Source organism: Odontesthes bonariensis, chromosome 20, assembly GCF_027942865.1.
Source record: "Odontesthes bonariensis isolate fOdoBon6 chromosome 20, fOdoBon6.hap1, whole genome shotgun sequence".
NCBI classification, from domain to species: domain Eukaryota; kingdom Metazoa; phylum Chordata; class Actinopteri; order Atheriniformes; family Atherinopsidae; genus Odontesthes; species Odontesthes bonariensis.
The window spans coordinates 33,160,219-33,176,372 of NC_134525.1; the positions used below are offsets into that span (position 1 = coordinate 33,160,219).

The 16,154-nt window shown below is 41.8% G+C and overlaps 1 protein-coding gene across 2 annotated transcripts in view; it reads right to left on the reverse strand.

The window, feature by feature from the left end:
- Positions 1–16,154, reverse strand: part of kcnh2b (potassium voltage-gated channel, subfamily H (eag-related), member 2b) — a 374,482-nt gene that overhangs the window by 325,465 nt on the left and 32,863 nt on the right. For both annotated transcript variants that reach the window (XM_075452154.1, XM_075452153.1), the window contains exon 2: positions 286–516. In XM_075452154.1, coding sequence (XP_075308269.1) covers positions 286–516 — 231 coding nt within the window. The remainder of the gene's footprint in view (positions 1–285; positions 517–16,154) is intronic.

Below are 16,154 nucleotides of genomic sequence, written 5' to 3' on the forward strand. Positions count from 1 at the left end.
CCGCAGGCAGGCTAGGGGAACTCATATTAATGTTAAACAACCTTAAAAAGTGAAAATTTCATGCCATGTCTCCTTTAATGCATAATCACAATACCTCATATTTAAGAATTTAAGACACACACTTATCTTCCCAAACTTGCAAGCACATAGCACCATTTCCACACCTGGTGATCACTCGCATTATCATCTCCTGTGCAAGTCAGAAGACCAGAAACCCAACATTTCTCTCCTGTATGAGCAAGAAAAACCCCTCTGAATCACTGCAGTTGATGTTTCATTTCCTACCGTCTTTTCTGTAAAGGTTGATCTCCACTTTCCTCTCCTCTGACCCCAGCAGGGCCTGTGCCATCTGGGCAATAGCCAGTCGCTTGGTGTCAGGTCCGTAGAGGAAGTTGCACGTGCACGGCTTCTGCATGATCTCAGCGCGCGTGTAACCACACAGGTGGCAGAAACCATCATTGCAGAAGATGATGGCACAGTTTTCCACTCTGGCATTGGCGATGAGAAACTTACGACCTGCAGGTAAGTGAGAAAAGTTTCTTCTTTAATACTTCAGTTTTCATTGACAGAGCAGCACCAACAAAGAAAATCAACAAATTCGTCCAATTGGAGCAAAGTAAGAGCAATGTTTCATGGTGACAGAGGGAAATTAGTTAAGTTTAAACCCAATCATCCTAAATTAATTTGTAATATCTTAGTATCTCTTAACTGTAAAACATTCTTTTGAAAAAAAATTCAAGAATTAAGTCAATGTGTAAGGCATAGGGTGCACAGTTTATGTACATGAACCTGATACCAAATAAAAATAGGTAGATGGATAGATATATTTTAAAATCAATGATGTTTAGCTCCATGTACAAAGTCATCTTACAGGATGTACATTACCACTGACACAGCGACTGCTGTTAGTGACAGTCACAGTGATGGTGATGATGATAACTAACATGACTACATAGTGGAATACCAGCATTTTGAAGTGCAATTCACATAAAAGCAAATTTAGCCAATGCAAATCTATAAATTAGAAGGACCACAGGCCAGTTATGAAGAAAAACACATCTCAAGGAAAGTCCTTGTTAAAAGGATAAAATGATACTTCACAGGATTGATCAAATACATGAATCATTTACGTTATCTGTATACTGGCTATGTTTAGCTAACCAGGACTTCGTAATTAAAAAGAGTTATGACAAAGTATTATTGATACCTGCATTTTCCCTGTTTTTGAATAAAAATGTTTGGAAAGTATGCTGCACACAGTCTGGTGGTTAGCACACACAGCAAGAGGGTTCCGGGTTTGATTCCCAGCTGGTTCTTTCTGTGTGGAGTTTGCATGTTCTCCCCGTGTATGCGTGGGTTCTCTCCAGGTACTCCGGCTTCCTCCCACCATCCAAAAACATGCATGTTAGGTTAATTGGTGACTCTAAATTGTCTCTTGGAGTGAGAGTGTGCATGGTTGTCTGCCTCGGTGTGGTCCTGTGATGGATTGGCAACCTTGCCTCTTGCCCAATGACAGCTGGGATAGGCTCCAGATCCTCCAGAAAAAACGAGTGAATGAATGAATGTTTGGAAAGTAAAAGTTCACTAACCTTGGAGAAAAAAAGTTTCAGTATTGTGGAAAAACTCAGAATAAAATAATGTAAAAAAATGAAGCTTTAATATTTCGTGGACACCTTGATATATATCAGTGTAAGAAATACTGACAAAAGTCATTGCAGCCTACGGAAACAAACAAAAGTTCTCTTTCAAACCAAATAAATCAGGGAAAAATGGCAATAAAAATATTCATTATCAATAACAATGAGAAACAAAACAACCCCAAACCTTTTTAATGTTTAAAGCTTGGTGCTAAACTATGAAAAAATTCCAGCTTTTCTTCTAGAAAATCTATCTTGTCGGGTACAGAGTCTGCAGATCTTCGGGTCTGGTGGTGCTCAGGCTACGGCTTCTAAGCACAAATAAGCACGAATAAGCACATGTTTATTGTCATTACACCTTACAGCATAACGAAACTTGGTTCCGGTTACACCCATCCGGACAGACAACATGAAAAACAGACAGGGGAGACAGGTGACCATGGCCATGCGCTCCTTGCGGTGCGCTGCCAGGAGAAAGGGGGCACGCAGCTCATTGAAGAGCGCAGCCGCTCCTTTAAAAGGCAGCCCACGTGCGCCGCCAGATAGGAAGGAAGAGACAACATTAGGTGAGAGGAGGAGAAAAAAAATCATACTTCACACTTTACCCTTATCAGGATACGGTTTGAGATCACAAAAAAACCTCAGCACAAAAAAAGCAACACATACACACAACATCATAAGCAATGGGACCAGTGGAGAGGTGAGGAGTTGCGTGTGTTATCAATGAGCATGTGTGTGTGTGCGTGTGTGTTTGTTCAATAAGTCTGCACAGAGTGTTGTATCAGGCGAATTGTCCTTGACAAGTTGGAATATGTCAGCCAGTCCAACAAATCTCACAGGAGTGTCAGGAAGGGGAGGGGGGAGCACATGGGAAAGAGCATCATGTTATCATAACAAGCGTGGAGAATGATTTTGCAGCTGGCCACAAGGCCAGTGTGGGGCGCCGGATTGGAATAACAATTTAATTAGGTCAGACAGACAACTGATTGCGCTCTCTGTCTTTTTTGTCCATAGCCGGTATCTCATGGCGAAAGTCCCGAATTCAGCCGAATTGTGGGATGTGGACCCTTTCCGCCCGGTCCAAGTGATCAATCAACCATTCTCCCAGGTTAATCCATTTCTCTTCTGAGTCCAGGAATCTCAGCCAGCCTGCGAACCTGCGCAAGGATTGCATCCAGCTTCCGATTCTGCTCCCGTAGCTTCTCAGTCTGAGCGTTGATTGCTCTTTTGACCCCATCGAATGCCGTCCACGTTCTCTTAATTTCACAAAATACCAGGTATCCTCCAACTCCAAACAGCAGGAATCCGAGTATCATAAATCCAAATATGTAGACGTCTTCCGCGTCTTCGACAGCCAACAACGCTAAACACACGATACGCCACTTCCCCCAGGCGTCCTCCGAGTATCCAGCGAAGAAGGTGCCATCAGGGCATGAGGGTTCTCCTTTCCCCAGCTTCGCATTTGAGAAAATTTGATCAATAGTGTTGAGAGACCAGCTGACCAGATCCATCTTACTTGAATTCGTCTGATATGTAAAAAGATGCTCCAAAAGACACACACGCAGACACGCTGAGCAGGGCAAAAAAAGGGAGGGAGGAGCAGAGAGAGAATGCGACCTCTTCCACCGAGAGCAACCAAGAAGAGGCCTATTTAAAAATTGATATAAAACAAATCCATTCATCTCTTCTGTTTACCCAAACTATCCTGTCATGGTAATGGGAGGGCAGAACCTTTCTCCGCTGTCATCGGGTGAGAGGTGGGGTATTCTCTGGACTCGTCATCAGTGCTAACACAGTGCCAACACAGCAATGCTAACACAGAGACACACAATTGTGCTAACTCACACCCAACAAAGTAGGCTCTTTGGTTAACCTATCATGCCAACATGTCCTCGAATCAAAAGAAGTTAGTTTGTTCATGCCCTTAAATACAACCATAATAGCATTTACTGAAGTACTAACATTGACAAGCCACAGGAGGTTAATTCATGCACATTTCCACATGAGAGTACATGTCATTCACATGTCTTTAGTTTAAGGATCCACAAAATCCTCCCTGCGAAGGGTTTTCATGATCTCCGAAGACCAAATGCACCAGGGTACTCTTAACGCAATAATTCCAACAGCTTGTTAAGCATAATATCGGTCTGTTGCTGTGCTTTACTTTACTATTCATCCACTTTCCTCTTTTGTTGTAGAGTTTTCCAAAAACTGGCAGAAGCATTGCTTATTCAGCTTCAGAGAATATTTGTTAGGGTTTGTGGGCGTTTTCACTGGTTTTGTTATTTCATATCTTGGTTTTGCTGTGTTTTGTTTTATTCAGGTATCTTGTATGTCTTTTAGTCATTGGTCATCTTTAGGATTTTTTATGGGTTTTTTTAGTCTTGAAGTGTCTTTTTGGTCATAGTTCCTTGGTTGCTCTCTGTTCTTGTTATCAGGATTTCTTCAGTTTGTCTGTTTGTTCTATCTTTGTTTGTCTTTATTAGGTTTACTTTGACCAGTTAGTCTTGCTCCACCCTCCCTCTGTTTTCCTTAGTTCCTTCCTGCCTGTTCACAGGTGAGGCAGAGGAGCTACCTCTGTTTTCACTTATCCTCAGCTGCACTCATTCACAAATCACTCTCCCCACAATATTTATTTTCCTGATATTTTGAACAGAAATGTCAGGCTTATTAAAAGTGTATTCACTTCTATGGACTCAATACTTGGTTGGGCCTCCTTTTGCATGAATTAGTGCATCAATGCTGCGTGGCATGGAGGCGATCAGCCTGTGGCACTGCTGAGGTAGAATGGAAGCCCAGGTTGCTTTGATAGCAGGCTTCAGGTCATCTGCATTGTTGGGTCTGGTGTCTCTCATCTTCCTCTTGACAAAACCCCATAGATTCTCTGTGGGGTTCAGGTGAGGCGAGTTTGCTGGCCAATAAAGCACAGTAACACGATGGTCATTGAACTTTTTGGTACCTTTGGCAGTGTGGGCAGCTGCCAGGTCCTGCTGGAAAATGAAATTATCTCCATAAAGCTTGTCAGCAGAAGGAAGCATGAAGTGCTCTAAATGTTACCGGTAGATGACTGCGTCGACTGTGGACTTCAGAAAACACAGAGTGGACCCACACCAGCAGATGACATGGCAAATCATCACTCACTGTGGAAACTTTACACTGCACTTCAAGCAATGTGGATTCTGTGCCCCTCCACTCTTCCTCCAGACTCTGGGACCCTGATTTCCAAATGACATGCAAAATTTACTTCCATTTGACTTTGGGCTACTGAGCAGCAGTCCAGTTCTTTTTCTCCTTAGCCCAGGTGGCTAAGTGGTTTGACATGAGAAATGCAACATTTGTAGCCCTTGTCTAGGATTTGTCTGTGTGTAGTGGCTCTTGATACGCTGACTCCAGCCTCAGTCCACTCCTTGTGAAGCAGCAACAACAACCGCTTGCGGACCTGGGTCAGCTCCTGGCAGACATCGTGGCTGTCCACCGCGAGCAGGCGGAGCTTAGTCTCCATCAGCTGGAACTGCTCCAGACAGGCAGAGAGACATACAGCGGTCCTGCAGGAACTTCTGAACCAGTCGGGAGCTGCAGCATCACCTCACCAGCCATTCCCAACATCACGTTCCAGCGGATGACAACCAATCATGACCTGCAGTCTTTCCTAGATATGTTTGAGGCAACAGTGGAGGCATGTTAGTGGCCGGCAGCGGAGTGAACGATACCGGCAACCTCCCCTGGTCCGGGAGGGACATACAGCGTTACGGTAAGGTTGCAAGGGGGTACATACCAGGCAGTGCTGGATTTGGGTTGTACTCAGTCTTTAATCCACCAGAACCTGTTTCCACCTAGGGCTCTTGAGCCATCTTGGGTTGACATTAGGTGTGTGCATGGGGACGTTCACAAGTATCCCATAATACCTGTTGAAATTGTGTACTGGGGAAAAAAGCATAGGATCAAGGCCGCAGTTAGTTCTGGCTTTTGATAAACTGGTGCTGTGTGTTCTAGGTTCAGTGGTGACGTGAGGTTGGGGGTGGAGGAGCAAATGGGGCCTTTGCAGGAGTCACCACCGGTTCCTGTCATACACCCTGCCGAAGATTTTGCACTCAAGCAATCTCGGAATGATACTCTATGCTCAGCCTTTGACCAAGTAATAAAAACTGATGGTCAAATGGTGCGCCCTGATGCAGTACATGCGTATCCACATTAAGTTGTTATTATTAGGGATATTAGGCCGTATTGTGTGAGTTGTCACACTCAGACCGATTCTGACACTACCCAGTTGTTGGTCCTGAAAACTCGACAGGACAAGGTTTTCCCATCAGCTTACTGTAAGACAATGGCTGGTCACATGTGATAATGGCCCAATTTTATTGGCCTGGCATTTGGGCGGATGCGCCTCATTGTTTAGCATCCTGCGCACAGTGGTTCTGACTGACCAGGGCACATCGTTTATGCCTCGTAGCGCTCAAAGAACTCTAGGAGTTATTGGGCATGCATCAAGTCTGTCTGGACCAGTATGTATCACCTGACAGATTGGTGGAGCGTCTGAACAAGACTTTGAAGTCTGTGATTTTGAGTTAATTCACGAGAATGAACCCAGTTGGGATAAATGATTCCCCAGGCCTCCCTTGGAGCTGTTGATTTGCAGGTAGCCATGAGGCATCTTGGACCTCATTGAAGAATGCTGGGAGGATGGTCCAAGCCAGAGTAAATTAAAATTTAGTACATCTTGGACCTGAGACCAAAACTCCATTCACTTGGGCAGTTGTCATGGGAGAATTTGCTCCAGGCCCAAGAGCGTGCCCCTCAGTTTCGATCCAACCTCCAGAGCGTATGACACTCCCATACCGGCCATCCCCGGTAGAGATGCGCGGTTGGCGGTTGAATCCGCGGAGCCCGCGGATGAACCGCGGATCGGGCGGATGACTCGCCGAAAAATCGTATTTTAATTAAATTCGGGCGGGTTGCGGTTGAAGCACCAAAAAAAAAACAAAAAAAAAAAAAAAACAAACAAACATAATTTTCCAAAGGTAACGAACGAAAACATACATTACAAACAGTATAAAACAAAACCACGTTTTAGATTTCCGGCGTAGGTCTTCTCGTTTGTTTGTGTCCGTTACTAAGGCCATACAGTTAGCACATAGGACCCTAGTTCTACGTTGCTTGCTAGCAGTGTTGGGTGCGTTAAACCGTGTGGATTAAAGTGGAATAATTGCTAGAATCCTGTGATCAAGACAGCGTTTTAAGGTAGGCCATCTGGTTATTCATTTTGCCCGCCGTGGCATGTTGATTTGGGCTTAGAGTGCTTTGAAGTTGTTTTACATTCTCTGAAGTAGGTTGGGAACATTTGCGCTAAAGGATGGATTTATCGTGCTATGTAGACGGACTTTGTTGTCTAGATTCTTTAAAAAAAATTCATACACTCAAAACGGTGTGCCCGTGCTCATCATATTTTACTTTTTTCTTGATGGAGTGTGAAATATAGCTGCAAATAGTATTTCAATGCAGACATGTCAAAACGACAGTGGAATGCACATTTTCAAGGTGATGGAAGGGTCGTGTGATGCTTGGAAATAGATCGGTTAATCCAAAATGTAGAACTATATAGTTATATTCTGTATTAATGTTTCACATACAAGTGGGGAGACGTAGGGTATGCTAACCTGTAACTAGTGATAGTGTGAATGCCTTGGAAGGAATTCAATCGCTTGTGACGGCTGTGTGTCTTAAAGGTGTTCAATTTAGCACTTGGGAGTGATTTTGACAGCACTATTATCCACTACATAGTAGTAGGCGGACTTATTGACCAGATATAATGAACTATGCTGTTTGAAAAAGCCGATACAAATAGCCAAGGCACCTTCAGTAGACCTACACCTATCGGCGGATGGCGGGCGGGTTCGGTTTTGAAAATCGGTGAAAAAATGTTTGTGCAAATGGATAGCGGGCGGATATATATTTTTTGCAGCGGTTGCGGATGGGAAAATACGTCATCCGCGCATCTCTAATCCCCGGTGCTCCATCGGACTTGGATACCGGCGGGCAACTCACCACCACCACCACCATTTTTACTGAGGACCAGGTGAGACGAGAACTCCACAGGCTACATACAACCAAGGCGGCTGGCCCCGACGGCATCAATCTATGGGTGCTTAAGACCTGCGTCGACCAGCTGTGTGGAGTACTGCTGAGGATCTTCAACTTGAGCCTCAGTGTCAGGAGAGTGCCAGTGCTGTGGAAAACATCATGCCTGGTTCCAGTGCCGTAGAAGTCACGTCTCAGCTCCCCACTACAGGCCAGTGGCACTCACCTCTGCACTGCATGAAGGTTCTGGAGAGACAAGTACTGGGGATCCTCCATCCCCTGGTCAGATTGGCACTAGATCACCTACAGTTCTTCTATCAGGCCAAGGTAGGTGTGGATGATGCCATCATCTACCGGCTGCACCGTGTCTACAGTCATCTAGACAAAACAGGAGGAACTCTGAGGATTATGTTCTTAGATTTTTCCAGCGCTTTTAATGCTATTTAACCAGCTCAGCTAGGGAATTAGCTATCTGCTATGCAGGTAGATGCTTCCCTAGTCTCGTGGATTATGGACTACCTCACGGAAAGGCCACAGTTCATGAGGCTACTAGGTGCTGTCTCTGACACAACACTGTGCAGCACAGGAGCTCCACAAGGAACAGTTCTGTCGCCGTTCCTCTTCACTCTGTACACACAAATTCTCAGATGACTACATTTTTTGGACGTGTCAGGCATAGGGATGAGGCAGAATACAAGGGGGTCGTGGACAGTTTTGTCGACTGGTGTGAGCTAAATCAGCTGTAGCTTGACAGCCTTTTTTAATCTCTCCCCCGTTAAGGTTCAAACTGCCAACTTTTAGGTAATTTATAGGGAGAGAGAGAAGAGCAAAAAAGAAGAGAAATAGGACCAAAACCAGTGTAGAAAAGCCCTCACAGTGCATCGTTATCTTCACCATAATAGAGCTCCTGTTTGATTCTATGAAGCAGTTTTTTCAGGCTGTAAAGCTCCTGATGAGTTAAATAATCTTTGTTCTTCATGGAGTTACTGGTAGAAAGCTCACAAATGTCTTTGTCAGGAAAAAAAACCTTCAATCAAAGGTTTATCATGTTTTCAATAGAAAATCCTTGATCTTGTCTATACTGTAATATTCTGACTTTTCTGGCTCTGTTAGAGAGAGCCATCAGACATCATCATCACTGTGAGGAGGACAGTCATCCTCACTGACCTCAGACAGCTCTTCTGCCCCCCCTTCCTGTCCTCTTGCTTTTTGGGCTAACTCTTTCTGTCCCTTAGATAAGTTTGCCTTGTTCTTGGTTTTCTTTTTCAGCCAGAGTAACACTAGAAGGCCCCTCATCCTCCATACGCCAGCTTTGTCAGCACCTTGCTACACATTATCCTCCACTGCCACTGTCTCCATCATTGTCTGTGCCTGTCCATAAGCCTCTATCACCGTCTGTTCATGTCTAACCATTTTCGCACCCTGTGCCCCCTTAATATCTCTGTGTTCACCAGCTCCCATCTCCAGCACCCTCATTGTTCCAGCCTCTACACTTATTGACTCTTGCTCATGTTACATGACCCTAAACCATTAGTATTTTGGGCCCATTAAGGGGACACCCATTCTTTTCAAATCACATCGTATTCCTCTTGTTTCTCCCTGCCAAAAATTGCACCTGGTAACATTGGTGTGTCTGTTTACTGTTGCCAGATCTTCAGACAGAAGCAAGCAACCCTAACAAAAACAAGGGACTGGGTTCTTTAAAAAAAAAAAAAAAATCTCAAAGAGGGTCAATATTACTAAAAAAGCAAAACGCATGCAAAGCATCAGTGTCTGTCGCCGATACCCTGAAAACTCAAATTTGGCCAAGAGTTGCAATTAAAGTACATGTCCACATAATGTGAAACTCCACATAGCTTAATGTGATTGTTGATTACCTTAAATATGACTGTTCAGGTTAAGTTGATTATAAAAGTCTCAATCAGGTTAATATTGGATAGATGCTGAACATGTAATCATAGCCACTGAGAAAAATATTCTATAGAGTATCATGTTGCTTCTTTTGGTAAAATTGGACAAAAGTTTGTCTCTTCAGTGTTCCTTCCTGTTCAATCTTTTTTGGTGCTCTTAAAACTTCTTGATATCTCTTAAGTTATCTTATACATCATAATAGATCATCCTTTGCCGATTGCCAAAGTTTTGGAAGAAGCTACTGTGTACAGTGAAAAAAACAACTCATAAGATTTACTTAAAAAACCCTTTGTAAGTATTTGCATTCAGATGATTTAAGTTATATTTAATGCTGCAATATCAAGTAACACTCACTTGCCAGTATCAAGTAAATTGTACTTACCATAAAACAGAACAGTTTTGAAGATATTAAGTAACATTTACTTAATTACATCTTAGTTTTAAGTTATATTTATTTAAACAAATGAAGTAAAGTCTACTTGTTTTTCATAGGCAGGAACATCATTTTACTCAAAATTTTAAGTAAATTTTATATATCTGTAGTATTTGCTGTTATGAAGTAACTTAGTAGATTTTAACGATACACTTTCAGAGTAAAGTTTATGTAGTATTTCTAGGTTTATGTACATACAACTATTAAACATTTAAATTGTATGAGGAAACCTAAAACTTACTCTTCCCCCAGAATTCATGTATTACGTTAATAAAATGTTTAATTTTACTTAAGAAGCTCGAGTTCTTACTGAATCTTAAAAATACAAGGTAGAAATTATGACAGTTACTCTAATAGAGTTTACTTCACCAAAAAGTCACTTTTTTCAGTCTACAGTGATTGATGAAGTTAAACAAAGGCTGCACACAGGGGCAGTTTTTCTTGCCAAGCGTTCTCCATTTAACTTGATTATTAAAGGTCCTTCCATTGAACATGGTGAAGGTTATACAGTTACTATTCTCCATAAAATATTTCACAAGTTCAGAGGATAAATGTATGAAATTCTGCTTCTAAAAGTTGATTTATAGATGGTTTATAACCCCTTGAGTGATACCAGTCTGTTCATTCATTTTGTCATAAAAATCAGCTATCGACTGTTAGAATACATTTGAATCTCCTCTGACTCAAGTTCTTTGTACACAACATTATTTCGGAGGAATTGTTCTGCCACTGCTGTTGTAATATTGGAAGTTGAGTTAGTAGACTGGAGCTAAATGATTTATGAATATTGATAATATTTGTCCCTGTGTAAGTTGTTGAGTTTTAACTTGAATATGTGGTTTGATACTGTCCTGATATGTTATGTGTGGGTCTAAATTGCAATTACAAATGCATAATAAACACAGATGATGGTAGATAAAAACACAAACTTGGGGTAGTTGATATAAGCAGATCATGGAATCATAGAGAAAGTACCTAAACACAACATGAGACAAGGTTAGGAATAGAGACACCTGTACCACCAACATGCAGCTGAGGATTGGTACTCCCACACTGTTCTTTTTTCCAGAATCAGTATGTTTACTTCATCACATTAAGACCAACTATAGATACAGAACAGAAATGATCCATATGTAAAAAGTGAGATTTTAATTATTCATCGGCCACATTTGAAATTTTCTTTTTTTTTCCTTTAATTTTTTTATTTATTTAAAGTTCTTTCAGAAAAATAAACATTCTTCATTAGGGTTGATGTGTGGGTCAACAAAGCCTGGCGTCTGCACAGATGACACAGATGATGTTTCTATCACTTTTTTTATTTCTCTATTTATTTGATATGGACAGCAATTACATTGGACGTACCAGATGCATTGTTTAAATGTTTTAGCACAAGTGCTAATTCTCAACACTTGTCCATAGGCAGCTTTGAGAGGATAGGACAGTTAAGATATAGGACAAATAAAAATAAAAAGGAAAAAACAGACAGAAATATGAAGAAAAAAAAACCCAAAAAAACCCAGCAACAACAACAACAACAACAACAACAACAAAAAATAGCAACAAGACATGGAGGAAATAAGTCAAAGAAATACAAGCAATTCACAATAAGGAATATAAAAAGGCAACAGAGCAAAGGCAGTATGAGCAAGCAGTAACCAGTTAAGAGCTATTCATGTGTGCACTGTTGATTAGATTTTAACCACTGTTTGAGACCTTTGTTAAAAACTTTACTATTGGTCTCTAATTTCAATTCAGTGGGTAGAGAGTTCCAAAGTTTGGCCCCTTTTACAGAGAGAGCAGACTGGCAGAAAGAGGTCTTGCATTGTGGGATGAGACAATTACCACCAGTGGATGCTCGTGTGGTCGCTCTGTGAGAGCTCTGACATCTGATGGCCACTTCAGAAAACAGTGTAGACATATGATTATTTAAACATTTAAAAAAGAATCTTAGATTACTGACATTAATAAAATTTTGAAAAGTTAAAAGGTTGTGTTTCCTTAAGATGCGGCAGTGATGCCATTTCATTGGTTTTTGGTCCATGATTTTTATTGCTTGCTTGTATATGGAGACTATAGGTTTCATAGTGGTTGTGGAAGCCTGTGACCATGATGTGACGCAGTATGATAAATGAGAAAGAATCATAGCATGCATGTACAGTTTTGCAGCTTGGTGAGACAGGTTCCTTCTGATGAAACGAAAACAGTTAAGATTTGGCTTGACCTTCTTACAGATGTGCTTGACTTGACTGCTAAATTTCAAATGTTTGTCTATTATGATGCCTAAGTACTTCACCTCATTCACTACTTCAGTGTATTCCTCCTTAATCCTGACCTGAAATAGGTCATGATCAGGCCTGTTACGTATTGAAAAGCAAATGGATACCGTTTTTTTTACATTAAGAGTAAGATGGGACAACTCAAGCCAAGCCGAGATGTTTGATAAAGCCTGCGTCAAGTGCTCGCCAGCCAGGCTGGGTGTTTTAGTGGACACATGGATAATGGTGTCATCAGCATACATCTGGCAGTTGACACTTGGGCAGCAGCTCGGCAGGTCATTAATATACATAGTGAACAGCAATGGACCAAGCACGGATCCTTGTGGCACGCCCATGCTGTTAGCTAACATACCAGACTTTACCCCATTGATCCTAACACACTGTTGTCTACCCTCCAGATATGATTTAAGCCATTTGAGAGCTTTAGGCGACAAGTTACATTTTTTTAATTTACTGAGTAGGACACTGTGATTAACAGTGTCAAAGGCCTTTTTTAAATCCAAGAACACTGCCCCTACAACCTTTCCTTTATCCAGCGAAGTTTTGATCTTCTCCAGTAGATAACAATTTGCTGATTCTGTGGAGTATTTTTTTCTAAAACCAAACTGCTGTGGATAAAGCAGTTGGTTAGACTCTAAGTGCTCCATTAATTGCTCAGCTACAATTTTCTCTAAAACTTTTGAGACTACCGGGAGGATGGCGATAGGCCTGTAGTTACCTGCTAGGTCTCTTTCTCCTGATTTATAAACTGGAGTAATTATTGCAGTTTTCCAGCTTTCTGGGAACCTATTTGTTTGGATTGATAAGTTGACTAAGTACGTGATTGGTTCTAACAGACAACTCTGATGTTTCTTGATAAATGCAGTATTTAAGTTATGGTTATCCTTTGCCATAGAATTACTCATGTTAGCAATAACCTTTTGCACTTTAACCTGGGTTACTTCTTTTATGTAGAAGGAGTTTGTGTGATCCTGGTCAAAGTCATCACAAGGTGGCTCAGTAGATTTAAAATGATTTGCTAATTCTTTCACAGACTCAATAAAAAAATTATTAAAACCATTTGCAATTGACTCATTACTAGTAGTGAGTTCATCACATACATTCAGGCAGTTTATCTTTGGGTGCTTACGTTTACTTGAGTTTGTTAGTCTGTTTATGTGTTGCCATAATTTAAAACTATTGCCATTGGCCTCTTCAATGAGTTTGTAAAAATGCCTAGTCTTTGCTTTCCTCAGCTCAGACACTACTTTGTTCCTCAAACTAGTATAAATAGAATGGTCAGTATTGGTTTAGTCATTAAAGACCTTTTAAGAGCTAAATCTCTATCTTTGATGAGCTGAAGGATGTCACTATTAAACCATGGAAGAGACTTTTTCTTAGGTTTACTTTTCCAGGTTTTTGTGTGCTTGCTAGTTATGTCATGCAGGATAGATGCAAAAGTGTTTGCACTATGGTCTATATCTGGTTCTATAGTTGCCCTTTCCCAGTTGACTTCCTTCAGATCATGTTCAAACTCAGCCAATTTGGACTTAGGAATACCAGTTGTTAAAGTGTGATTTTCCATTTTGGTATGATAGATTAGGCGTTTTTTAGTTAGCTTTCTTATAATCAGTGTCATGTTATGATCTAAGAGGCCAGTAATAAGATTGTACGTTTTTATTACTCTCTCTGGCCTATTTGTAAAAATCAGGTCTATAAGGGTTTCACTCGTTCTAGTAACTCGTGTAGGTCTATCAATCAACTGTTTGTATTTAAATTTACCCATAGTTGATTTAAGTTTTATCTTGCCCCTTTTGTCTATCCAATTAATGTTAAAGTCCCCAAACAACATACATTCACAAGAATTTTCAACAATAGACAGAAGACTTTCCAGATCCTTGTAGAAATTTATATCATGAGATGGAGGACTATAAAGCACAACTATATAAAATTTCATGTTTGGTGAGAGAATAACATTAAGTCCTAAACTCTCCAAATTCACATTCAATTCAAGTTCTAAAACCTTAAACTGTTCCCTAATATAAATTAAAACACCCCCTCCCCTTCCCTTGGGCCTGTCTTTCCTGTAACATGTGTATCCTGATATATTAATTAGGTCAGTAGGAACGTTGCTGGTCAACCAAGTCTCAGACATACACAAAAAATCCAAGTTAGACTCCATAAGTAAGTTCTGTATCTGATCTATTTTTGGTAGTATGCTTCTGACATTTATATGCCCTCCCAAAATTCCATTGGGTTTTGTGTCCGAGTTCCAAATGATTTGGGCATGATTCACAGTTTGAAAAAGTCTTGACCGTCTCTGTTTCAAAGTTGCGCGATTTGCTAAATGACTTTTGGCACTCACTTGACACCGTCTTTGTTGACATTCGTCAGTTGTTACAGTTGATTCACCGTGAGGATGGTAAACCATGGCCGGTAGGATGTTGTGTGGGTCTGTGCGGGCCACCGACCTGGCCGCGTTGTCCGTGCCAGCAGTCCCGAGTTGTTCCAACGTTACCTCAGCCGAAGCAGCTACGCGTTCTGGATGATATGGTTCCGTGTTCCCCTCCGGGGCCGGAGGATACGACTGTTGCCGCTGCATGAACCCAATGGCCTCTCCGCGGGCACCTGTGGACCTCTGGTCATCTGGCTCGCCGTTTCCACTGACGGCTGCTGGACTCGCCTGTTCCCCCGTCCACAATTCCGCAAAAGAGCCCCGCCGACAGATGTCATCTCCGGCAAACCGACTCCCAAGCTCAGAACTTGCTCCGTCTCCACCGTGACAGACACCGTCCGGCGCCAGAGTCAGGGTGATTTGCGTGGAAGTTGTAGGTAGGCCTATTGGAGCAGTTCTGATGGACGAGATCACTGTGGATGGTTCTAACTGCAACGGGATGATATTTTGCATTGTTGGGTTAACCTCTGAATTGCAGAGAGTTCCACGATTTAGATGGACATTTCCTGATAGCAGTAGTAGCAGAAGCAGCATTTTGGCTGATGACGGGTTGGCCTTTCGCCTGGTGATGGTTTTGCGTGCAGGCGTGAATACCTGAGCCCGGCCCTCCTTGAGAATCCGTGTGAAAACTGTGACATAACCAATTCCGAACCAATTTAGTTGTGTTTTTTCTGTTAAAATGCCCAGCGCATCAGCGGTAATATTGTGGGCGTGATGCGCTTTTGCCGTGAGAGACTCCGGCACGTTGCAGATAAAAAACATTGGCACCAGTAGGCCTAGTAAAACACCGCAGGTTTGCAGGTAAAGGCCGATATTGCCTTGTTCAAGTTTGCCTTTGTGTTTTATGCATCGTTTGATAGTCCAATGCAATAGTTTGCTAAACAGAAAGAAAAGAGTCTTAAAAAATAAGTAGAGGAGATTATGAACGGCGATATTGGAAACGTTCTGCTCATGAGTGGAGCCTGCCGAACCACTCGCAGCTGCTGCCGCCATACTATCATCCAAGGCATTCACAGCATCCATCTCCTGATCTCACCAAAGCAGACCCAGATCAGACAACGAAATTGAACTAACCCATTTTTGAATTGGCCATTTAATACAAGAGCTACTAACATGACTAGATAAAGACAATAGATCAGGAGGTGTGCATAAAGGTTATGATATAGTTGTGGTGGAAGCTTTGTTGATCAAGGGTAGGCTTTTAAACTCTGCTTTGATTTGTCCAAAGTTTAGCACTTGGGTAAATTATTGCCTGGTATGATGTAATGCAGCTTATACATTAAAATATCTTTGCCTGTTTTGAACAACCTTACAATTAACTAAATAATGGAGAGCTTGTATTTGCTGTCCAGAATGACCCTATCAAAATGCGTGACCTTATCCTGTGG